General features: G+C 41.1%; 1 protein-coding gene and 2 pseudogenes across 8 annotated transcripts in view; all 3 read right to left on the reverse strand.

The window, feature by feature from the left end:
• ZMAT3 (zinc finger matrin-type 3) overlaps positions 1 to 22101 on the reverse strand; it is a 46567-nt gene extending 24466 nt beyond the window's left edge. For 3 of the 7 annotated variants that reach the window (XR_013527013.1, XM_002758094.7, XM_008981238.5), the window contains exons 1-2: positions 21280 to 21457; positions 17305 to 17631 (exon numbers count right to left, since the gene is read on the reverse strand). Coding sequence is in view for 6 of the 7 variants with exons in the window: in XM_002758094.7 (XP_002758140.2) it covers positions 17305 to 17574 (270 nt within the window). In the remaining variant the exon portion in view is untranslated. Of the gene's footprint in view, positions 1 to 17304; positions 17632 to 20147; positions 20473 to 21279; positions 21458 to 22013 lie in introns of those variants that run through there. The other 4 variants (XM_078350192.1, XM_078350191.1, XM_054245359.2 and 1 more) reach the window with 2 other exon arrangements.
• On the reverse strand, positions 10615 to 11125 carry LOC118148030 (COX assembly mitochondrial protein homolog; annotated as a pseudogene). The gene has a single exon (XR_013527014.1). The product of XR_013527014.1 is annotated as a COX assembly mitochondrial protein homolog (transcript).
• Positions 22102 to 22607: 506 nt separating the features above from the next.
• LOC100402413 (E2F-associated phosphoprotein pseudogene) lies at positions 22608 to 23613 on the reverse strand (annotated as a pseudogene).
• Between the last annotated feature and the right edge of the window lie 1107 nt (positions 23614 to 24720).

Here is a 24720-nt window from a genome sequence, read left to right on the forward strand (position 1 = left end):
ACCTTATACAAAAATCAACTCAGATGGATCAAAAACCTAAATCTACAACCTGAAACAATAAAAATTCTAGAAGATAACATTGGAAAAATTCTTCTAGACGATGCCTTAAGCAAAGACTTCATAACCAAGAACCCAAAAGCAATCGCAACAAAAATAAAGATAAATAGATAGGACTTAATTAAACTAAAAAGCTTCTGCACAGCAAAAGAAATAATCAATAGAGTAAACAGAAAACCCACAGAGTGGGAGAAAATCTTCATACTCTATACATCCAACAAAGGACTAATATCCAGAATCTACAGGGAACTTGAATCAGCAAGAAAAAACAAATAAGTGGCCTAAGGACATGAATAGACAATTCTCAAAAGAAGATATACAAATGGCCAACAAACATATGAAAAAAATGCTCAGCATCACTAATTATCAGGAAAATGTTAAGTCAAAACCACAATATGATACCGCCTTACTCCTGTAAGAATGGCCAAAATCAAAAAACAAGGATGCCTTCTCTCACCACTCCTATTCAATATACTGTTGGAAGTTCTAGCCAGAGCAATCAGGCAAGAAAAATAAAGGGTATTCAATTAGGAAAGGAGGAAGTCAAATTATCTCTATTTGCAGATGACATGATTGCATATTTAGAAGACTCCATCGTCTCAACCCAAAATCTCCTGAAACTGATAAGCAGCTTCAGCAAAGTTTTAGGATACAAAATCACTGTGCAGAAATCAAAAGCATTCCTATACACCAACAACAGACTTAAAGAGAACCAAATCAAGAACAAACTGCCATTCACAATCACTACAAAGAGAATAAAAGACCTAGGAACACAACTAACAAAAGATGTAAAGGACCTCTTACAGGAGAACTACAAACCACTGCTCAAGGAAATCAGAGAGGACACAAAGATATGGAGAAACATTCCATGATCACGGTTAGGAAGAATCAATATTATGAAAATGGCCATACTGACCAAAGTAATTTATAGATTCAATGTTATCCCCATCAAACTACCTAGGATCCTCTTCACAGAACTGGAAAAAACCACCTTAAACTTCATATAGTTTAAAAAAGAGCCCACATAGCCAAGTCAATTCTAAGCAAAAAAGAACACAGAGGGAGGCATCACACTCCCGGACTTCAAACTATACTACAAGGCTACAGTAATCAAAACAGCATGATACTGGTACCAAAGCAGAGATATAGACCAATGGAACAGAACAGAGGCATCGGAGGCAACACAACATATCTACAACCATACAATCTTTGATAAACCTGACAAAAACAAGCAATGGGGAAAGGATTCCCTGTTTAATAAATGGTGTTGGGAAAACTGGCTAGCCATGTGCAGAAAGCAGAAACTGAACCCCTTCCCGACACCTTACACTAAAATTAACTCCAGATGGATTAAAGACTTAAACATAACACCTGACACCATAAAAACCCTAGAAGAAAATCTAGGCAAAACCATTCCGGACATAAGCATAGACAAGGACTTCATGACAAAAACACCAAGAGCATTGACAACAAAAGCCGAAATAAGACAAATGGGATCTAATTAAACTCCAGAGCTTCTGTACAGCAAAAGAAACAATCATTAGAGTGAAATAGCAACCAACAGAATGGGAAAACATTTTTGCAATCTACCCATCTGACAAAGGGTTAATATCTAGAATCTACAAAGAACTGAAACGATTTACAAGAAAAAAAGAGACCCATTCACAAGTGGGCAAGGGACACGAACGACACTTTTCAAAAGAAGACATATATGAGGCCAAGAAACATATGAAAAAATGTTCATCATCACTGGTCATTAGAGAAATGCAAATCAAAACCACACTGAGATACCATCTCACACCAGTTAGAATGGCGATCATTAAAAAATCTGGGAGAGAACGATCCAAGATGGCCGATCGCTAACATCCCGGGATTGCAGCTCTCAGGGAAGGCGTGGAGAACTAGAGGACGCCACACTTTCAGACCAAGTCTGGTCGCTCACTGAGCAGAAGATCCCCCAGTGGTGGAAACACAGGGGTCGCCAGCGCGACTCTCGTGGTCGGCGCAGCGGTTCCGCCGGCACCTCGGCGCGGCAGCTCTCGGAGCAGAGTAAACGGGACAGGTTCCCCTTCTGACCGAGGTTTGGAGCCCCGGGAAGGCAGAGTCGCCTACTACGGAAACAAGAAGGAAGCCCGACAGGAGAATCCTGGGCGGAAAAGCACCATCAGTTTTAACGCCGCTGCTCTGGCCCTGGGAACTAACAACCTGGACGTCCACTCAAGAGACCTAATCTGAAAGTTGGTAACTTCAAAGACGAGAGGAGGATAAATTTACAATGACGGGAAGAAACCAGCGTAAAAAAGCTGAGAATACTCAAAGTCAGAACGCCTCTCCCTCTAAAGATGATCACAGTTCCACATCGACAATGGAACAAGGCTTGATGGAGAACGAGCGCCTCCTGATGACAGAATCACTCTTCAAGGAATGGATAATAACAAACTTCGGTGAGTTAAAAGACCATGTTGTAGCCCAACGTAAAGAAACTAGGAACTTTGACAAAAGGCTTGATGAAATCCTATTGAGAATAGACAACTTAGAGAGGAGTATGAGTGAATTAATGGAACTGAAGAATACAATACAGGAACTCCGAGAAGTATGCACAGGTTTAAACACTCGAATTGTTCAAGCAGAAGAAGGGATATCAGAGGTCAAAGTCCAACTTAATGAAATAAAACGTGAAGAAAAGATTAGAGAAAAAAGGATAAAAAGGAATGAGCAAAGTCTCCAAGAAATGTGGGACTATGTGAAAAGACCAAATTTACGTTTGATAGGTGTACCTGAATGCAACGGAGAGAATGAATCCAAGCTGGAAAATACCCTTCAGGATATTATTCAGGAAAATTTTCCTAAACTAGCAAAGCAGGTCAACATTCAACCCCAGGTAATACAGAGAACACCACAAAGATATTCCTCAAGAAGACCAACCCCAAGGCACATAATCGTTAGATTCACCAGGGTTGAAACGAAGGAGAGGATACTAAGGGCAGCCAGAGAGAAAGGTCGGATAACCCACAAAGGCAAGCCTATCAGACTTACAGCAGATCTCTCGGCAGAAACTCTACAGGCCAGAAGAGAGTGGGGGCCAATATTCAACATCCTCAAAGAACAGAACCTTCAGCCCAGAATTTCATATCCAGCCAAACTAAGCTTCACAACTGAAGGAAAAATTAAATCTTTTATGAACAAGCAAGAACTCAGAGATTTTATTACCACCAGGCCTGCTTTACAAGAGCTTCTGAAAGAAGCATTACACACAGAAAGAAACAACCAGTATTAGCCTTTCTAAAAATACACCAAAAAGTAAAGAGCACCAACATAAAGAAGAACTTACACCAACACATGGATAAAACAGCCAGTCAACATCAAATGGCAGTAACCCTAAATTTAAATTGACTAAATTCCCAATCAAAAGACACAGCCAAAACCCAACGGCATGTTACATCCAGACCTGTTTCACATGCAAGGATACACAAAGACTCAAAACAAAGGGATGGAGAAAGATTTACCAACCAAATGGAGAGCAAAAATAAATAATAAATAAATAAAAAGCAGGAGTTGCAATTCTTGTATCGGATAAAATAGATTTTAAAGCAACAAAGATATAGTGGTAAAAGGATCAATGCAACAACAAGAGCTAACGATCCTAACACCCAGATAGGAGACTTAGACTCAATGAGACAGAAAATTAATAAGGATATCAAGGACTCGAACTCAGATCCAGAACAAGTAAACTTAATAAATATTTATAGAGCTCTCCACTTCAAATACACAAAATATACATTCTTGTCAATACCACATCACACCTACCCATTAGTTTAAATGAAACATTGATTGGCCATTATTAATACCCAATTTTTTTCAAAATAAAGCAATATTTCCATTTACTCTCCCTCTTTCTCTTCCTCTTTCTTCCTCTCCTTTACTTTTTTTTTTTTTCTTTCCTTCTCTCAAAAAAAAAAGAAATCAACTTGTAAACCTCTAGATCCAGGTCGGCAATGTCTCTTTTCATTGCTTGATTTCCTTTCTTCCCTTCCCTCCCTCCCTCCCCGCTTCCTCCCTTCCTTGCTTCCTTCCTTCATTCCTTCCTTCCTCCCTACCGTCCTTCTTCCCTTCCTTCCTGCCTTCCTCCCGCCCCAAAAAAAAAAAAAAAAATCTGGAGACAACAGATGCTGGAGAGGATGTAGAGAAATAGGAACACTTTTACACTGTTGGTGAGTGTGTAAATTAGTTCAACCATTGTGGAAGTCAGTGTGGCAGTTCCTCAAGGACCTAGAAATAGAAATTCCACTTGACCCGGCAATCCCATTACTGGGTATATATCCAAAGGATTATAAATCGTTCCATTATGAAGACACATATGTTCATTGCAGCACTGTTTACAATAGCAAAGACCTGGAACCAACCCAAGTGCCCATAAATAACAGACTGGATAAAGTAAATGCGGCACACCATGGAATACTACGCAGCCATAACAAACAATGTGTTCACGTCCTTTGTAGGGACATGGATAAACCTGGAAACCATCATTCTCAGCAAACCAACACAAAAACACAAAATCAAACACTGCATGTTCTCACTCACAGGCGAGTGAACAATGAGAACACATGAACACAGGGAGGGGAGCATCATACACTGGGAACTATTGTGGGGGACTTGGGGAGGGACAGCAGCAGGTAGGGAGGTTGGATAGGGATAACATGGGGAGAAATGCCAGATACAGGTGACGGGGGGATGGAGGCAGCAAACCACATTGCCATGTATGTACATAATCCTGCAATAATCCTGCATGATCTGCATATGTATCCCAGAACCTAAAGTGCAATAAAATATACATATATAAAAAAAATAATATTTATTAAAACTGCAAAAAAAAAAAAAAAAAAAACAGGAATAAAGTCATTTTAAAAGGCAAGCTATTGGAGTAATAGGCAAACTATTGGAGTAATAAGAATAGGCCATAAGGGGTCAGGAGCAGTGGCTCATGCCTGTAATCCCAGCAATTTGGCGTGCCAAGGTGGGAAGACTGAGACCAGGAATTCAAGACCTGCCTGGAAAACAGAGGGAGTCCCCATCTCTACATATAATAAAAAAAAATTAGTTGCGCACGGTGGCATATGCCTGTAGTCCCAGCTATTCAGGAGGCTGAGGTGGGAGGATGTCTTGACTCCCCAGAACTCAAAGCTATAGTGAGCTGTGATCATGCCACTGCACTCCAACCTGGGTGACAGAGCATGACCCTATCTCAAAAAGAAAAAAAAGAATGGACTACAAGGGATAGGTGTGGCACTTAGTTTAGTATATATTTTAGTATAGTTCTGACTTCTAAAACTACAGTAGTAAATTCACAGACTTAGAAAAAGATTCTGAATCAGCAAGTATGGGGGAGGACCCAAAATGAAATATAAAGAGAAACAAACGTATCTAACTATATGAAAAACATGAATCACATAACCACATGGAAAGAGGGGAAAAAATACTACTTACATATTCACATAGTCTCAAAGTATCTTCCCATATACTATTTATTAAACGCAAAAAGAAAAATAGTAACTTTACAAAGGAGAACTCTTTGTAGGTCCAACCTTTGCAACCTAAGAACTTTGAAAAACAGTATTTTGACAATATATAATAAGACAAAAGAACAATATGTAAATACTATCCTCTGGTTAGTACGGTTTTCTTCCTCACAGGCGTACAAATTATCAATTCCCAAACTATTCTATGTGTACTGAGTGTATGGGAGTACACATATCTATGTGTGTGCACAAATGTATGTATGTGTTTGCATGTGTATTTTGTAAAGAATGAAAGCCCAGATTTCTCACTATCTAAGAAAGGAGTTAAACAGAGAACAGATGGAATGCTAGAAAGAACACTGTGTTGCACCGACATTGGAGGTATCAGTCTGAACTCAGTTTTAATACATGTACACATAGATAGATACAGATATGTGTATGCATACAAATATTTGCTAGCTCTGTCTACTGAGAGGGTCTAAACACAACAGCATCCCAGCACCAAAGAGAACACCTACGCCCTAAATTTTGGTTTCTAAATGCCATTCTCCAATTTAAAAAAAAAAAAAAAAGAACACACTTTTCAAATAATGGCTGGTATGTGGAAAGTATAAGAAAATCCTTATTTTGTATTGCCATAAAGTAAGGAAGTATGTAGGAAAAAATACGGAAATGTTCAAGAGACATATACATCAACTTGAAGGAACTCACACTGGTCAAACTTGAGGGCTCACACCTGTAATCCCAGCACTTTGGGAGGCCAAGGCAGGTGGATCGCTTGAGCCCAGGAGTTGGAGACTAACCTGGCCAACATGGTAAAACCCTGTCTCTACTAAAAATACAAAGATGAGCCGGGTGTGGTGAACACACTTGTAATCTCAGCTACTCAAAAGGCTGAGGCAGGATAATCCCTTGAACCCAGGAAGTGGAGGTTGCAGTGAGCCAAGACTGTGTCACTGCACTCCAGCCTGGGTGACAAAGGAAGACTCCTTCTCAAAAAAATAAAAATAAAAAGTAAATAAATTTTGAGGGGAACATCACACACTGGGGTCTGTCAGAGGATGTGGGGCTAGGGAAGGGATAGCATTAGCAGAAATATCTAAAGTAGATAACAGAGTGATGGATGCAGCAAACCACTACGGCACACGTATACCACAAACCTCAACATTCTGCACATGTACCCCGAACTTGAAGTATAATAAATAAAAAACCAGAAAAAAAAAATTTTGGAACACCAATTATCAAAAAGGCTGGGCACAGTGGCTCACACCTTTAATCCTAGCACTTTGAAAGGCTGAGGTAGACAGATCACCTGAGATCAGGAGTTCAAGACCAGCCTGGCCAACATGGTGAAACCCTGTCTCTACTAACAATACGAAAATTAGCCAGACATGGTGGCAGGCACCTGTAATCCCAGCTACTCGGGAGGCTGAGGCAGGAGAATTGCTTGAACCTGGGAGGCGCAGGTTGCAGTAAGTGGAGATTGTGCCACGGCACTTCAGCCTGCGTAACAGAGCAAGACTCTGTCTCAAATAAATAAATCAAAATAAATAATGATAGTAAAAGATCATATGCCTAGAGTAAATTAGAATCCATAAATCCACAGTAATATAAATAACTGAATACATTAATGCAAAAATGGGAAAGTTCTTTCTTTTTTTTTTTTTTGAGACGGAGTTTCGCTCTTGTTACCGAGGCTGGAGTGCAATGGCGCGATCTCGGCTCACCGCAACCTCCGCCTCCGGGGTTCAGGCAATTCTCCTGCCTCAGCCTCCTGAGTAGCTGGGATTACAGGCATGTGCCACCATGCCCAGCTAATTTTTTGTATTTTTAGTAGAGATGGGGTTTTACCATGTTGACCAGGATGGTCTCGATCTGTTGACCTCAATGATCCACCCGCCTCGGCCTCCCAAAGTGCTGGGATTACAGGCTTGAGTCACCGCGCCCGGCCAGAAAGTTCTTTCTTAAAGCAAAATTCCAAGTAATTAGAAGGAATGATTAAAACAGAAAAATCACCATTTGGCAAATGTCACAGTAATAATTATTGCAGACAAGAATCATCAGTGAACAAAACTATGATGAGAAATAAAATATTCACATAATCTAAAGCATGTCCCCATATAAGATTTGTTGAACACAAAGAGTAGCTTTGCAAAGGAGAACTACAGCAGGCACCAGCTAGAACAAGTGATCAACGTTAACAGCACCAGTAACACAGGATATTCACATCACGTCCTTCATGGTATGATGCTCCTGGAAGAACACAGCATCATTTCTGTGGTATTCTTGCTAAAAAAAAAACACATAACCTGAATTTAATCAAACATCAAACAAGACCAAATTTGGGACATTCTATCAAACAACCTTCAAAAATGGCAAGATGATAAAAAGCAAAGAAAAACCAGGGACCTGTCCAAATTAAAGGAGACATGAAGCTACCTGCAAAAGTTCATCCTGGAATAAATACTAAAATCAGGGAAATTAGCAGACAATTAATGAATTGTAAATAGTATGTACATTAAATAATATTATTTGAATCAGTGTTAAATTCCTGATTTTGACAACTGTACTGTAGTTATGTAAAATGTTAATGTTTGGGGAATCCGAATAAGGTACATACAGGAATTATTTGTACTATGTTTGGCACTGTTTTCTAAGTATAAAATAATTCAAACTAAAAAGTTGATGAAATAAAAATAAAACTCATCCAACGCCACAAATGTCCAATGCAGAGCTGGGACAATCTGGTTCCATTGCACCTCAGGACCACTCAGCACTATCAAGGACTATCTCAGGTGCCAGGAACTATTCTAAACGACCTACACATAGTAACATGCAGGTATTATTAGCATCATCCTCCTCATCAGCATCTCCGTCTTCATGAGGCAGAGAAGGGTTAGGAAATGTTTCCGACATCATACATCTAGTGAGTAGTAAGACCACAAGACTGAATACTAGTCTGACCCCAAAGTCCATGATTTCAGATTCTTAACTAATATCCTATAAAACAGATGCTATGAAATGAGAACAATAAGAAATTCAGAGGTCTTATTTATTTAAATCAGTGTTAATTTCCTGATTTTGACAATTTTACTGTAAGTATGTAAAATGTTAATATTTGAATGCAACATTTAAATTTAAAAATTAAAAATGACTGTCAAATTAAAATATTTAATATAAGATTAGAAGTCAAGATCATGTTTCAAATTTGAATTAAAAAATTAGAGAATGATAAAAGCAGAGATAATAAAATATAAAGAATCCATCAATTATACTTCAATAAAACTGGAAAAATAAAAGAGAATCAATCCAGCAGATCTATGAGAATGGCTAACAGGATTCCCAGAAGGAGAGACAAATAATGTAGTGAATAGTAACTCAGAAGAGGCCGAGGCAGGTGGATGACCTGAGGTCAGGAGTTCAAGACCAGCCTGGCCAAGATGGTGAAACCCCGTCTCTACTAAAAATACAAAGAAATTAGCTGGGCGTGGTGGCAGGCGCCTGTAATCCCAGCTACTAGAGAGGCTGAGGCAGGAGAATTGCTTACACCCAGGAAGCGGAGGTTGCAATGAGCTGAGACCACACCACTGCCCTCTAGCCCGGGCAACAGAATGAGACTCTGTCTCAAAAATGAAAACGAAAGAAGAATGGTTATTAAATTCTCCAGTACAAGTGAAACAGAAGTACACAAACTGAAAGTTTCTACTGTGAACAATGAAAAAGTATCCAGGGGAAAACGAGACACAGTCCTCATTGTCAGAACTCAGACTACAAGGATAAAAAGGAGAGCCTAAAAGTTTCCAGGGGAAAAAAAAAAGACACGAAATTAAAATAGGTCACCAACAAAAGAATAAGAATCAGAAGATTTCTCTTCAGCAACATGAGATGATAAAAACAGGACGGCTATTAAGATTCCAAAGAAAAATAATTTTCAACTTAGAACTGAACTGTCAAATATGAAGGCACAATGCAAACATTTTTTTGAAAAAACACAAGGGCTCAAAAAATTTATTTCCCATTAATCCCTCATTTTATTTCAAGGAACATAATGTATTATACATTTATATTCATTCTTTCTTCCTTAAAGTAATATGGCAATATATTTCAACAAAAGATTTAAAAAAGAAAACATGTATATTTAGAAAATAGTGGTCCAACTGAAAGAGTGGTAAATCCAATGTTGACAAAGCTGTGCAGCAAACCCAACAGACGGCAGCTGAAAATGGAGTAAGGAGATAGAGGGATCCAGGATAAAAGGAAAGTTCCATGCAACAAATAGTGAGATTGAGATTTAGGGGTGGAGGGAAGAATGATGATATGGAAAATAAATATAATGCAAGAAAAAGCAGGGAGACAAAAAGCAGCTAAAAACTCCAGGAAATAGAAAAACCTACAAAATGGAGCAATGATTCAAATGTGAAACAACTAATCCAAACTAGAACAACTAGTCAAAATCAGAATCAGAAAACAGTAGGTTTCGTGAAGATAAATGTAATGGGTTGTAAGCAATATAAAGAAAGATTGAGAAGCTTTTTTGAAAGGCTTAAGATTCTTCTGTCTAGTTTTTTTTTAAGCACCAGAAACTCAAGAAAAAACAAAAAGTTATTTCAAACCTATAATCCCCACATGAAGCAAACTAAAACAGACACAACTTTGAGCAACTGGCAGCATTCAGGAAACGGCTACCTATTTGAACTCTCTTGTGAGTAGCTCATGACACTGGAAATATAGGGAAGGAAACAGCTGTGCAGTGAACAGTATTTCCCTACTCACAATAATGCAAAAGCTGAATGTTATTTCTCGACAATTGGAATCAACCTGCAAATAGAGCATGGAAAACTTAATTTGATGATAGAATGGATAAAAATGTGATCAATCTTGACAGTGTCACAGTAAAACTACAGCCAGTTCAAGCTGGGAGTCAGAAAGGAGAAGAGAATGGAGAAGAATAGGTAGCAACGGTTGGGGAAAGAAGAACAGGTAATTACTACTTGTCATTATAAACCCTGTGGTTTCTCAGGCGTTATTTTAAGGAAAAATATTTTTTAATTTTTTTTTTAAATATTTATTTCAGATAAAATTAATATTTCCATAATTAAGATAAAGCAAACATTCTTATCTTCAGTCCATTATTTAAGGTGATTTATACTATAAAATGACTTCCATGAATATTAGATTTCCTGAATGTCATTTGAGTATCTGCCTACATGCTTGTGGGAAGCTTCTGTAGCCTTTTCTTTGCAGGAATTCCAGTTCTTCTGAATTCTTCCCTTTCCTTCAGGTATTCCATTTTGCATTCTTCATAAAAGGCTGGATCAGTATAGTAAGCAGTTAGACATTCTTTCAATGCAGTTTTCTTTCCGGCATTTTATTACCATAAGAACTCCAGAGTCCTGGCAACATTTGGTAAAATCTTGAATTTGTTCGGAACACCTCTCTCTGGCCTTTTCTCTCATTTTTTTAGGGATCAAAACATCTTTTTCGACATGTCTGAGATGCTGCTCTGCGGGGTCAAGCGCCATCTCGGCGGGCGGTGAAGAAGGCAGCCGCTTAGCGGCTCCGAGGGCAAGCGGGGAGGGGCTTTTTAATTTTTTAAAGAGAAAGTTGGTACCGCTGGCTAATGCTACAAAGGGGTCAAGAAAAAAGGAGTTAGATTTGGCCTGAAGATCATGGTGACACTGGAAAGGACCATTTCAGTGGCCTATTTGAATGAGATTCAGAGTACAGTGAGCTGGAGAATGAAAGGGAAATGAAGACCTAAAGAGAACAATTATACCCAGCAGAATGCCAAGGAAAGGAAAGAGGAGAAAGCTTACTAACAGGAGGAATTAAAAGCAAAGGGAAGCTTGCTGTTGCTACTTTTATTTATAAAGAAGAAATTTGAGCATATTTTTTACGTGAATGAGGTGAAAAGGCGATGAAATCCAGAAGACAGGATGAGGAGTCAAACTCAGACAAAAGAAAGGATATCTACCATTTCGAAAAAAGAAATGATGTGGGGTAGACTAGAGGAGAAGGCAGAAAACTGGCAGTATTACAGAGCTTCTGTCCTCTAAAATGATTAAAGCAAGAGCTAGAAAAGCCTACAGGGTTGGTGATTTCAGAGAGCAGAACAAGAAAACCCAAAAGGATTGGTTCTTGGGTAAACGGACTAAGCTGACAAGACGAGTAGTATGGTTGAAAGCACATTTATATTTGAAAATCATGTCATTTTGCCTCATCTGTTGGTTGAATTACTCTTCATGAAAATCTTTTAAAGTAACCTGGTCTCTGGATCTAAGAGTATCTCTGAAGAATGATCAAGGAAAACAAAGTGTTGCTTATTTACACAGGGTCCTACAGCAAGTTAGTATCAAGGTAATAACAACAGTGACAGCTGTGTAGTATCAAGGTAGTAACAACAGTGACAGCTGTGTACCATCTCATTTTAAGTCCTTCTAAAGCTACAGGATGAAAGGAACTTCTGCTCATTTGAGACCCAAACACTTTTTTTTTTGAGATGGAGTCTTGCTCTCTCACCAGGCTGGAGTGAGGTGACACTATCTAGGTTCACTGCAACCTCTGCCTCCTTGGTTCAAGGGATTCTCATGCCTCAGCCTCTGGAGTAGCTGGGATTATAGGCACACACCACCATGCCCCACTAATTTTTGTATTTTTTGTAGTGATGGGGTTTCACCATGTTGGCTGGGATGGTCTCGATCTCCTGACCTTGTAATCCGCCCGCCTCCGCCTCCCAAAGTTCTGAGATTTACAGGCATGAGCCAGCACGCCCCGCCAACATTTCTAAACAACAGCAACATATTTCAATCAACCAGCATTTATTAATATAACATATGCAATTCTCACAATCCTACACAGGAAGTACAGTGACTTGTACTTTACAGATAACAGAGATTCAGTGTCTCCTCTGTCGCCTAAAGTAACTGAGCCAAGATTCTAGCCCAAAGCTGTTAGATTCCAAAGTATATATGCCATGTGTAAAGCACATGCATTAAAACCAAATCTGAAGTGTCTTTTGGCCACTCTCAGTCCACTGCAAGTCCATCTGGAAAAAAAATCAGATAGGATAACTTTGAATACATGAAAATTAGCTGAGATTTAATTCACTGATCCAAACCTGGGTGATCAATGTTAAAATGTGCCAAAATCAGTGCTTTAAATTTTGGGAAAAATCTAATAGCATTCTCTTCGCTATGATCACAAATTAAGACCACTACACCCAGCATCTAAAACTACTTTTTCACCTGTGTTCTTCCATTAATTAATCTAATTAACATGGTACATTGTTATTTTGGCTACTAAATATGACAAATAGAAAGCCATGTTTATGACAAATTTTATAACTATACTTTGAGTAAGTAGATCAAATGTATATACAAATTAGCAAATAAATTGGTGACTTTATACTGTGGATGCCTTAGCAAAATTCACCCATGCTTTTTGCTTCTTTTTTTATTTCCGTTAGTAACCTTCCACGTCACAGCAATTTCTCCTCTGGGCATTTATGCTGAGGAAACAGTGGTATGTTACTCCGTGACAGCCTTGCCCTAAGTAACCTGAAGTTGCAGATAGACTTTAATAAAATGCGAGTATGTTTCTCCTCCAAAGATTGGATTTTAAATTATTATACTCAAAGCCCTAATTTTAAGACTATAAAGTTCGATGACTTCATTAAAAATAAAACAATAGCTGATGATGTTTTGAAGCCAACTGACCAGTTTTTAAAAGTCCTGGGACTAAAACTAAATCTGTGATGACTACAGATAGACATGGGTCACTGCTAAGGTAGCCCCAGCTTGGGAACACTGGGATGTTAGGAAAAAACGCTAGTGCGCTTACAGGGAAGGATTTATTGGGCAGTTTCCACTGTGTGTCCTGGATTACTGGAACATGAGACAGTCCAGCTCTACTGTAACCACCATTGTTTACAATTCCTGAGGCAATTTGAAACTCCACGATTTCAACAATGGCATCAACTGACTACAAAGTTTTGAGTAATGTAATCACAGTGATTTATCACTTCACATGAATGTGTTTCTAGCTCATAAACAGGCTACCCGTTACCCATTTTATCTCACACATAACTGAAATAATGAATGTACAGTTTAGTAATGCTCTGCATTAAAAATTAGAAAGCAAGTTTTTAGCGTTGAAATACAATTTTACATCCATCATCTCATTTAATCCCAAACCACTTTATTAGTCTACAATCATTGGCATTCTACTTATTCCTGTACTTGGTAAGCCTTACTCATTGGTCTTACCCTTCTCTTTATTGTGTGTGTTTTGTTGTTGCTGTTTTTGCCTTTGTTTTGAGACAAGGTCTCGCTCTGTTGTCCAGGCTGGAGTGCAATGACACGATCATGATCATAGCTCACTGCCTCCATCTCCCAGGCCCAAGTGTTCCTCCTGTCTCAGCCTCATGAGTAGCTGGGACCACAAGTGTCTGCCACTATGCCCAGCTAATTTCCTTGTATTTTTGTAGAGACTGGGGTCTTGTTATGCTGCCCAGGCTGGTCTCGAACTGAATGCAAGCAATCTTCCTACCTCAGGCTCCCAAAGTGCTGGGATTACAGGTGTGAGCCACCACACCTGGCCTGGTGTTAACCTTGTCTTCACAAGTCTTTCTTTCATTACTGCTTATTCATATACACCCTCTGATGCATCTTTTCAGCTAACATTTCTCTGCTTTCCTTCTGTAGCGGCTCACCCACTCCTAGGTTATGTTAAAACTCTGTTTATTATTCTGACCTGTACTTTGGACTATACATTCTTACCTTGACCATTTCTATCTTATCAAAATCCAAATTTCACTTCTAAGATTAGCTTTCTTCTGTTACTCTAATGTAATTGCTCTGTATTTTTACACATGAACTGCTTTGCCTTAGTTCTCTGTTAAAACCTTCTCTAAGAGTTATCAATAACATCGGTCTCATTCAAGTTTTTGCTTCTAAGGTCTTAGCAATATATTTTATTATACCCAAACTTTTCATTTTCTATAAGGTTCTACTCTCTGATTACTCACTTGGCTCTTTTCTTTCCCATCTTTACCCTGGTTTTTAGCTGCTCAAATTTTCCCGTTACATCCTGTTCTTCTTCAACCTATCCACTTAAAAATTCTGATTTTTGGCCGGGCGCAGTGGCTCACGCCTGTAATCCCAGAACTTTGGGATTACAGAGTGATTGAGACCATCCTGGCCAACATGGTGAAATCCTGTCTCTACTAAATATACAAAAAATTAGCTGGGCATTGTGGCACGCATCATAGTCCCAGCTACTCAGGAGACGGAGGCTCCTGAGGAGAATCACTTGAACCCAGGAGGCGGAGGTTGTAGTAAGCTGAGATCGCACCATTGCATGCCAGCCTGGCAACAGAATGAGACTCTGATCCAAAAAAAAAAAAAATCCTGATTTTTGAGAAATTTACCTAAATTTTATTTCCCTTCTATTTTCTAATTTATTTATTCACTGTACCATTGAGGAAACTGAAATTAAGCAGAATTACTAATCCTGTCAACTAAAAAGTTTAGAATAAACATATACAAAAATGTAAAATAAAAGAAAAAAACAGGCTGGGCGCAGTGACTCACCTGTAATCCCAGCACTCTGAAAGGGCCAAGTGGGCGGATCACCTTAGGTCGAGAGTTCGAGACCAGCCTGGCCAACATGGTGAAACCCCATCTCTACTAAAAATACAAAATTAGCCAGGCATGGTAGCAAATACCTATAATCCCATCTACTCAGGAGGCTGAGGCAGGAGAATCCCTTGAACCAGGGAGACAGAGGTTGCAGTGAGCCAAGATCATAGCATTGCAATCCAGCCTGGGCAATAAGAGTGAAATTCCGTCCCAAAAAACAAATAAATATTCATTCTGCTTATCTAGTTTTAGCGTTATAATCCAATGGCCTTGTGTCAAACTGACTTTCGTCAGTAGCACCCTTCAAAGTCTATGAAATCAAAAAGTTACATTAGGAGACAAAAGAAATAAGGCATATGTATAATCCATGCACATGTTAAAATTACACACTGCCCAAGAGTTTTCCCTCATAAAAGTAAACAACTCTTCTAAAAGAGAATTATAGGCTGGGCATGGTAGCTCATGCCTATAACCCTAGCACTTTGGTAGACTGAATCTTGCCAAGATGGCGAACCTCCATCTCTACCAAAAAATACAAAAATTAGCTGGGTGTGCTGGTGAGCACCTGTAATCCCAGCTACTAGGGAGGCTGAAGCACGAGAAAAGCCTCAACCCAGGAGGCAGAGGCTGCAGTGAGACAAGATCACACCACTGCTCTCTAGCCCGGGCAACAGAGGGAGACTCGGTCTCAAAAAAATAAAGGCAATTACACATGTGTATAGCATACAAGTGGGTTTGCTCCCAAGTTAAAGATTTGTTACGGGCTTTATACAGCTAATAATTATAACTTTAGAACCCTGGCTTCTTTTTTCAAAGTGAGTCTTAGGGTATAATACTGAACATTCCACAGGAATAAATGAAGAGGCCTTTAGGAACCAATGATGACACATGTCAAGATCTGCGAGATAGAATTAACTCAGCTTTCTGTACCTGCGGGTAAAACAAACCCAAATAATGGGAACTTAAGGAAAGCAACACATTATGTCTTCCCCTAAGTACCAGAAAAGAACAACTGACCATCAGAATACTTCTGACAGACAACAGCAACATGATAATCAGCCTTTGGGATCAAAACGAAACAGAAAAGACTTAACACCCACAGTAAACAAAAACTTTAGGTTGGAGAAAGTTACAGTGGCACAACAGAAGAAATACCTGTGTAATAATCTTCTACCACACTCTTATTACTAGAGATTTTCACGCAGATAATAAATATCAAATCAATAATGACCTAGGAAGATACCATTCAGTGGGTTTTGTCCTTGATTATTTCCCAGGTCTCTTTTCTCCGAAAAATGAAATTATGTAACTTTATACAGACAAATATCTAGAATAAAAAGAAATACTGTACCCTCTCTTTCTAATCAAAGTTTAATTTTCCATTGTTCTTAGGTAATATTACCCTTTAAAATGGTCCTTTCCACTAGCTATTGAACATGGAGGTGAAAGCTTCAAATCTTAAAAAACAGTATTAGTTCACACTGACGGACTAAAATAAATCAGAGTATGCTTATTATGAATGAAGGACAGGGCTCAATACTCCAAAGTCATTTTATTCTCACTACAAAAAGATACCTGTGTTTTCCTTACCAGTGATAAAATATGTAAGAGTTAGAAGTCAAAAATGGAAAGCAGAAGAGTCGTGCACAGAGGTCCTTGAAATGACGCAAAATATATTTGCTTCTAAACAATTTTACATGGAATTAAGTTTGGTACATCATGGGTTTGTCTGTCTGTCTGAGACGAAGTCTCGCTCTGTCACCCAGGCTGCACATCATGTTTTACATACTTGTTCTTCTTAAGACTACAGGTTCAAATGCCAGTATAGATAATTTATATCTGCCTACAAAGCCTGGTAAGCTATCAAATGCCATGCAGCTTAGTGTAGGAGGTTGAGACCCATTCTACAAAAAGTGATACTTATTTTTAGAGTAAAAACATAAGGTTTTTAATAAAACAAATTAATACTTAGTTGTTCTCTAAGCCATCCTGAAATTCCCAGGCACAGTCATATCTGGAGAAACAAATGCTAAATAGGAAGAGCCCTAAAATGTTCACCCTGCTAAATGCCTGGTTTTCTTTTCTCCCTTTACCTGATAATGAGCCTGGGCTTGCTGTGCAGAGTTCAAGGTGACATTGCAGAGTCTGCAGTACAGGGGCTTACATAGCTCCTCCAGGGCACAGTCTTGCTCCCCACCCTTCGAGAACTCTTCTTCCCCTGCAAGAGGCAAGGAAGCCTCCTGCCCAGACGGCTTCTGTGGTGGAAGCTGCAAGGTTCCTGCAGGCCTAGTGGCCACTGACATAGGAGGAGAGGATGCGGGCTGCTTAGGTGGAAGAAGCACAGCGTGCTGCAGGAGGATCATTGGGTAGGAAAGTCTTGGGCATAATCCAGTGGGTGATGAGAAGCAAGGTCTTCAAATCTGAATCAACAGCAAAACAACAAAAACAAACCCTCACTTAAAAATTAGACTTCAGCAATGTAACATGTAAATGACAATACAATCGGACTTTTTCTTGCACTTGTCCAAACACAGCTTTGGAACTTCTTTCCTATGGCCTCACCTAGCAGACTTCCCCTGCCTCTTAATTCATATTGACACAGTGCTCTTCCACTGAGAATGGCTTGATTTTGCTTGGCACAGTTCCAACTGCTATCCCTCTGGCCCATGAACATTAATAGCATTGCATCCACGGCTAATTAAATCTAAAAGTCACATGGCTGAAATGGACATCAAAGGTCACCTAGTCCAGACCCCTTCCCTCAGGCACACTTATACTTAAACACTCTTAATGATAATCACACACAGACAAAAATACCACCAACCAGCGAAGCACGGGGGCTCACAACTATAATCCCAGCATTTTGGGAGGCCAAGGCAGGTGGATCACCTGAAGTCAGGAGTTCAAGACCAGCCTGGACAACACAGTAAAACCCCGTCTCTACTAAAAATACAAAAATTAGCCAGGCGTGGTAGTGGGCGCCTATAATCCAGCTACTTGGAAGGCTGAGGCAGGAGAATCTCCAGAACCCGGGAGGCAGAGGCTGCACTGAGCCAAGATCATGACTCTATACTCCAGCCAGGGAGACAGAGCAAGACTCTGTCTCAAAAAAACACCACCAGCTAAAAATCTTAGCAAACATCTCTTCCAACCAACCAATATCGAAAAGAGTGAATAAAAGAATATCACCTCATAGAATCCTTAAAGCACTCAGAGAGTTAGCTAAAATTTCAAAGAACTCTAGGAATAGCCTAGAGTTAAAGTATGACAGAAATAAATAAATGTGTTCCTTCTCATCACCTAGCGATATTTAAGTAGTTGAGCAAATGTAAAGTGGAGATGGCAAACAGCTGTGGGCCACATACAGCTACATATGTGCTGTTTGGAATATACAGTTTTGTTTTCATTTTTTAAGTTGAATTAGTTGTTAACATATAAGAATCAAGAGATTCGTAGCTTCTCTTGATAAAAGGATGATCTGGCATCACTTGGCCCACATTCCTATGTGGGTCACAATTAACTAGTTAGTGTTCAGAGGCACTGTGTCCTGTAGCCAAGCCTGCCTTCTCTCAGTCCCCACTCAGCTGTGGCCTGTATTTGTTACTTGCCTGTTCTCTGAAGGTTCTTGAGTTTATGGTCCTACCTCATATAGCCTTAGATCATATTCATAAGTCCCCTATAAAATCCAAATATTTTCCTTCCTCCACTAGGTAAATTACCTACACAAAGTAAGATTATCAAGGAAATGGCCAGTGGAGTAATGGATCGCACTACCATAAGCCCAAGTATAACTCCAGTTCCTCAGCCTTCAGGCTATTTCTTTCCCTCCACCTTCTTAATAACTGATAGTCTCTATTCTAATTCCCTCAGAAAAGACCCAAAATGTTCCTCTCCCTCTTCAATCTTTACCCATAATTTCTCCTGCCTCCCACCCAGATGGCATTGTCTAACCCTGAGTGTCTCAAAATGAATCACAGTACACACTTTGTGTTCCCAAGATTCTAATTAACCCAAATTAGGATCCTTATTTCAAAATCCACAATTCCCTCCACTCTCTCAATACAGTATTATTAAAACCTCTTCTCTTGGTCAATACAATATGGCTATTTCAAGCTGCTGAAATTTTCCATCTGCAATGGAAATGTGTACATTATGGCAGTAACAGAATTACTAAAAGGGATCAAGTAAATTTTGAAAAGTTAAAGTCTATTTTACCACATTTGATAACTACACCGCACCTGTATATAAAGCAACAACTTTCATATGAAATTTGGGGTGGGGAGGCAACAAAGGAAATCAGTGTGATGGGAAAATAATGTAGTTAAAGGCAAAGTGCATAATTATTAGTCATAGAATCTAACAATACTTCTCATTAATCACAAAATTTAGAAAAATAATACTATTTAATTTTTAATCAGAAGGGTACTGCCCATATCTCTGGGAACATAAGAGCAATATAGAGTTTGAACATTTAAAAAGTCAGATTCTCTGTATGGCATTATTTCTCTTAACTGAATCAAGCAAAGATATCCAGAAAGCAAAGACAGATATGGTCATTTTGGACAAGAGAACTAAGTAGACAAAGAACAGCTTTTCAAAAAGTTGAACTATCTAATAATAATTCATAATGTTAAAAAGCTACCCATACAACCTGTCCGAGTCACACTGCCACAAACATGCTGATAGTTCATTAGTGAGAAGGTGGAGAGGGGGTGTTTAAAAAAATCTGGATAAAGGAAATCAGCAATATAAACAGAAAACCAAATGCTACCAATCGCCAAGGCATGTCTGGACTTGTTTTATGAAAGCTCACTTTCACTATAGGAAATTCTAGCATGTGTCTCCCCCACTGTTATCTACAGGTTTCCCTCAAAATAAAGGTCCTTCTCAAAGCACAGAAGTACAAAAGGCCTCCTACCAGAGGTGATAAAGTTACCTGATTTAAAGAAAAAATTCTTGCCAAACACACATTTGCCCATTATCGCATTTTATCTTTATAATTTTTAAAGAGTAGCTTGATATTCCAAATTTATTTCTTGTTACATTTAACAATCAACACAATGTCGACTCCTCAAAACAAATCTACATATGACAATCACATCAAATACGAGTACATCTGCAAACAAAAATTAGCATGAAATACAAATCTTGAATAAAAGCAAGCCTTCAGCGAATGCACGATGATGGAATACGGCGCGACTCCCACCACGCAGCTGGGACTGTGCAGCTGCTGCACGGTGTGAACGGGCAGTCGGAAGACTGACAGACACTCTCCAGCTCTCAGAACCACGCAGCCTGACGCCTGCAGGGCACAAACGAAGGCTTGACGCCGGCTGCTTTCGGGGTTTGGAAAGGAGCTGAGACGACATGAAAGAACATCAGAGCCTCACAATGAACCTGCGTAAAGGAACGACCGTGGCATACTTCGTGTTCACGGCTGGCCTGGGGCCTGCTCTCCACACCGGATTCCAGACCACGTCTTTCTCATTTGGAGAAACTGAGGAAAGAGACTAGAATGAAGGAACGCGTCGGCGGCGCCTCAGCAAATGGGGGTCTGCAGCTGGAAGTCCGGAAACGAGGCAGAGGCGGCGGGCTTTCCTCAGAGGTCACCGGAACGCAGCGGAGGAGTGAGGGAGAAACAGGAACCCCTAACGCCAGGTCCCCGCCGGGCGGGCTCCAAAGGGCGCCACGAGCTGCGGGGGAGGCCTCGGGGGCGGCGCCCGTTCTCCAGCCTCCGCCGCGCCGGCTCCGGATTCACGGATCCGAACGGAAGCCACGGACCCCTCGGCGTCGCCACATCCCCTCACACCGTCAGACGCGCCGGCGACACGCCGACCCCGCTCGCGCCTCAGCGCGGTCAGGACGCCGCCGCGAAGGGCGGAATCCCGCGGCTGCCACGGGCCGAGGCGGCGGCTCGCACGGAGGTCCGCCCGGTCCACGTGAAACGCCCTAAACCAGCGCCCCCATCAGCAGACGGCGCCAGCCCGTCACGTGGGGAGCCGGGGAGACGCCGCCTCGGGGGGAACCGCCGGTCCCGAAAGCCCCGCGCTCGCGTCGCCCGCACTCACCGTAAGCCCCGGACGCCCGCCCCGCGCGCCCGGCTCGGCCCAGCTCGCCCCTGCTTCTCCTTGGAGCAACTTCGTCCGCCGGCCGCCGCCGAGCCCCCTGCGCAGCCCAAGGCTGACTGTCAAAACTCACTCCGCCGCGACCCACAGGGAAACAGCTGCAGGAAGTGACTGCGGAACCGGGAGGCGGCGGAGGAGGAGACTGAGGGCGCCGGTCCGGCGTCGCCACTGCGCATGTGCCGGGCGGAGCAGGCCCCGCAGCGGCGGCCGAGGCGGCTACCGCATCCCCGGCGGGCGGTGCGTGCTCACCCGCCACGGCCGCGGGCGCAGGGGCGCGGAGCTGGGCTGGCGCGGGGAGCACAAGCACGAGTGAGAGGCGGGAGGCTCCCACCGCCCATCTCAGCACACAGCCCCTGAGAGCGTTCCGCGGGTGCCCTGGACAGTTGATCCTTGGCAGAAGCCTGCGCAGAGCCTTTGCAACCTCCATCTCCCGTCATCGAGATCCAAACATTCTCACTGGATTCGTCCCTTAGCTTGCGGGTTGGCGGTTAAGGCGGCTGAGTGACTCCTTGAAGCTGCTGTTGTCCCCACTTCCGCCCCAGGATGGAGGAAGAAGAGCGTGGCCGCCTGCCCAGTGGCCTCCCTCACACTAAACGCCCCCAACCCACACACACGCCCTCCCTTCCTGCAGGCGAAAGTGAGCGGGGATAGAGACTCTCCTGCCCCCTGAGGCTCACCTGCAGGGCAGGAAGGACCAGGAAGAGTGGCCAGCGCTAGGATGTCACATCCTTCACAGCCAACCTGAACATGTTCACGGTTAACGTTGAGAGATGCGCTGAGGAAATTCCGGCTCTAAACTTTCAGTGTAAATTAACCCGTATGAAGATCTGCTGGGCTATTATTTTTGTTTGTGGCAAACTATAACAAATTTACTACTTTAAAAGTACAGTTCAGTGGCATTAAGTATATTCACATTATTGTATGGTTATTTTATAAATCACGAATTAAAGTGCCAAGGAAATCTAAGTATAGTAAGATGTGCCCTAGTAATAGGGAAACAATTGCAGGCAATTAAGGCTGTTTCTTTTTTTCTTTCTTTCTTTTTTTTTTTTTTTTTTTTTTTGCTTATAACCCCAGAACATTTTAATTCTAAAGAGCTTTAATAAATAAAAAGCCCCATAGTTTCCAAATGTTCATCAAAAAGAGAATCTCAGTCCCATCCATACAGGGGAAAATCAAAGGGAAAAAAAAAGGAGAGGGTGAGAGATGAATGAAGGTTGACAACTATTATCCTTTATAAAGAGAAAACACTGCTTCCTCAATGTCACTTAAGGATAGGAACAGGCAGGAGGAAAGTAACTGTCCATATTTGCCTTATATATGGTATTGGGTAATTAAATGCCAGTTGTGCTGTTTAGAAATGGCTTGCTAAAACTGAAAAAATGAAAGACTTCATCCTTGTCATAGACTGCCACTTCGGTGGAACATTCGGTGCCGTGACTGGGTGATAGATTTCTTCCACATCCATCTTGGCCTTCTCGGCAGCATCTTCCTGGTTAGACCTCATCTTATGGCCCCGCCTTTTCTTCCTGTTCTCTGAGGCTTTATGTCTTAGAACCTCCTCTTTGTTAATAGAACAATTCATCACGAACATCGCTCTATATTGAGTTTTGTATGATTCATGCCTTTGGCAATCAAGGTACAGTGTGGTCATGCAGGCAGGACAATTCAAGACAGCATCACTATTTGGAACAGGCTGTTGTTGATGTGACCTCTGTCGTCCCAAACCACAGTAACCCCTTCCCTGTGCATCAACACAGGCCTGATCTCTGTTATCTTTTTCAGGCTCATATAGTAATTCAGCATTTGTTGGAATCTTGTGTTGTTTCTTCTTTTTTTATTTTTTCTTGATCACCTGTACTGCTTTGTCTTCATCCTCAGAATCAGAATCAAAATATATATCATCATAGTATCTTGCTGGAGCTGTTGCAACTTTTCCATTTCCGGAGGAAGATCCAGTTCCCAGAGAGGATAACTTGTCCTCCATTGTTTTCATGGTAGAATTTAGTTCAGCTTCCATTTTATTTTCAAATTCATCCTCACTAGATGATTCACTGTCTCCAGTAAGACATTCTCTGATGAGTTTTTCGTTTTTGGTCGGGAGTTCCATGTAAAAGCACATCCACTTCATCTTCAGAGCTGCTCAAAGCCGGGTCCTCATCACTAGGCTCTTCAATCAAGTAGGGGTCATAGTCATCCGGAAGCCAGCTCATGGTGGCCTGCAGTGGCCCACACCATCCACTGCAGTCTGCACCGTCTCTGTTTACTCTGCAAGTCCGTCCCTCAAGGCTGTTTCTTTGGCTGAAACTTGCACCAATCCAATACCAATGACAACAAACCATAAATGACTTCATAAGTGTAATGATTGTTTAACAAACACATACACACAGTGTACACCAGCCATTTAAGGAGAGTAATCCATCATCTGAATTGTTTTTCCAGCTGTATGTGCACACTTACTTTATGTGTCACTAAAGTTCCTAAAATAATAACTGCTGCTAAAATCCACTCTCCAGCCCTTTTCTATTTGGCCCTTAGCCAGTCTTAGAACTTCGCAGTCCACACTCCTTAGGACCACAGCTAGGCCTTGGGGAGCCTCCTCGATCTGACCTTCCATGAGTCTCCTCTCCTCATTTTAGTCACAGCCCCATCCATGCCTCTTAATTTCCTGCCTATGTAATTTAGCTCTATCTGCATCTTGAGTGAAAAATGCTTTCTCTCTCCTTGGCACGGTGGCTTATGCCTGTAATCCCAGTACTTTCAGAGGCCAACGTGGGTGGATCACCAGGTCAGGAGTTCTAGACCATCCTGGTCAATATGGTGAAACCCCATCTCTACTAAAAATACAAATATTAGCCGGACATGGTAGCACACGCCTGTAATCCCAGATCCTTGGGAGGCTGAGACAGAAGAATCGCTTGAACCCAGGTGAGCTGAGATTGTGGCCCTGAACTCCAGCCTGGGTGACAGAGCGAGACTCCATCTCAAAAAAATAAAAAATGCTTTCTCGCCCCTCCCCTTGTATTACCAAATCCTACCTATCCTTCCAGGCCTCTTCTTTCATGAGCTCCCACAGCACTTTCTCTGCACACCTTGATGACACGCTATTTGTCGTCCTACATTATAATTACTTAAGAGATATTTCCTCTGCCCTATAAATACCTTGAGTCCAGGAAGTACAAATGTCTTAGAGTTTTCAAATTTTATGTTTCATAGTTTGTCGTCCTACATTATAATTACTTAAGAGATATTTCCTCTGCCCTATAAATACCTTGAGTCCAGGAAGTACAAATGTCTTCGAGTTTTCAAATTTTATGTTTCATAGTTTGATGCATTCTTGTCCATCAGGATAAAAAATCTGAACAATTTCATGTTCTCTGGCCC

Source organism: Callithrix jacchus, chromosome 15 (assembly GCF_049354715.1).
Source record: "Callithrix jacchus isolate 240 chromosome 15, calJac240_pri, whole genome shotgun sequence".
NCBI classification, from domain to species: Eukaryota; Metazoa; Chordata; class Mammalia; order Primates; family Cebidae; genus Callithrix; species Callithrix jacchus.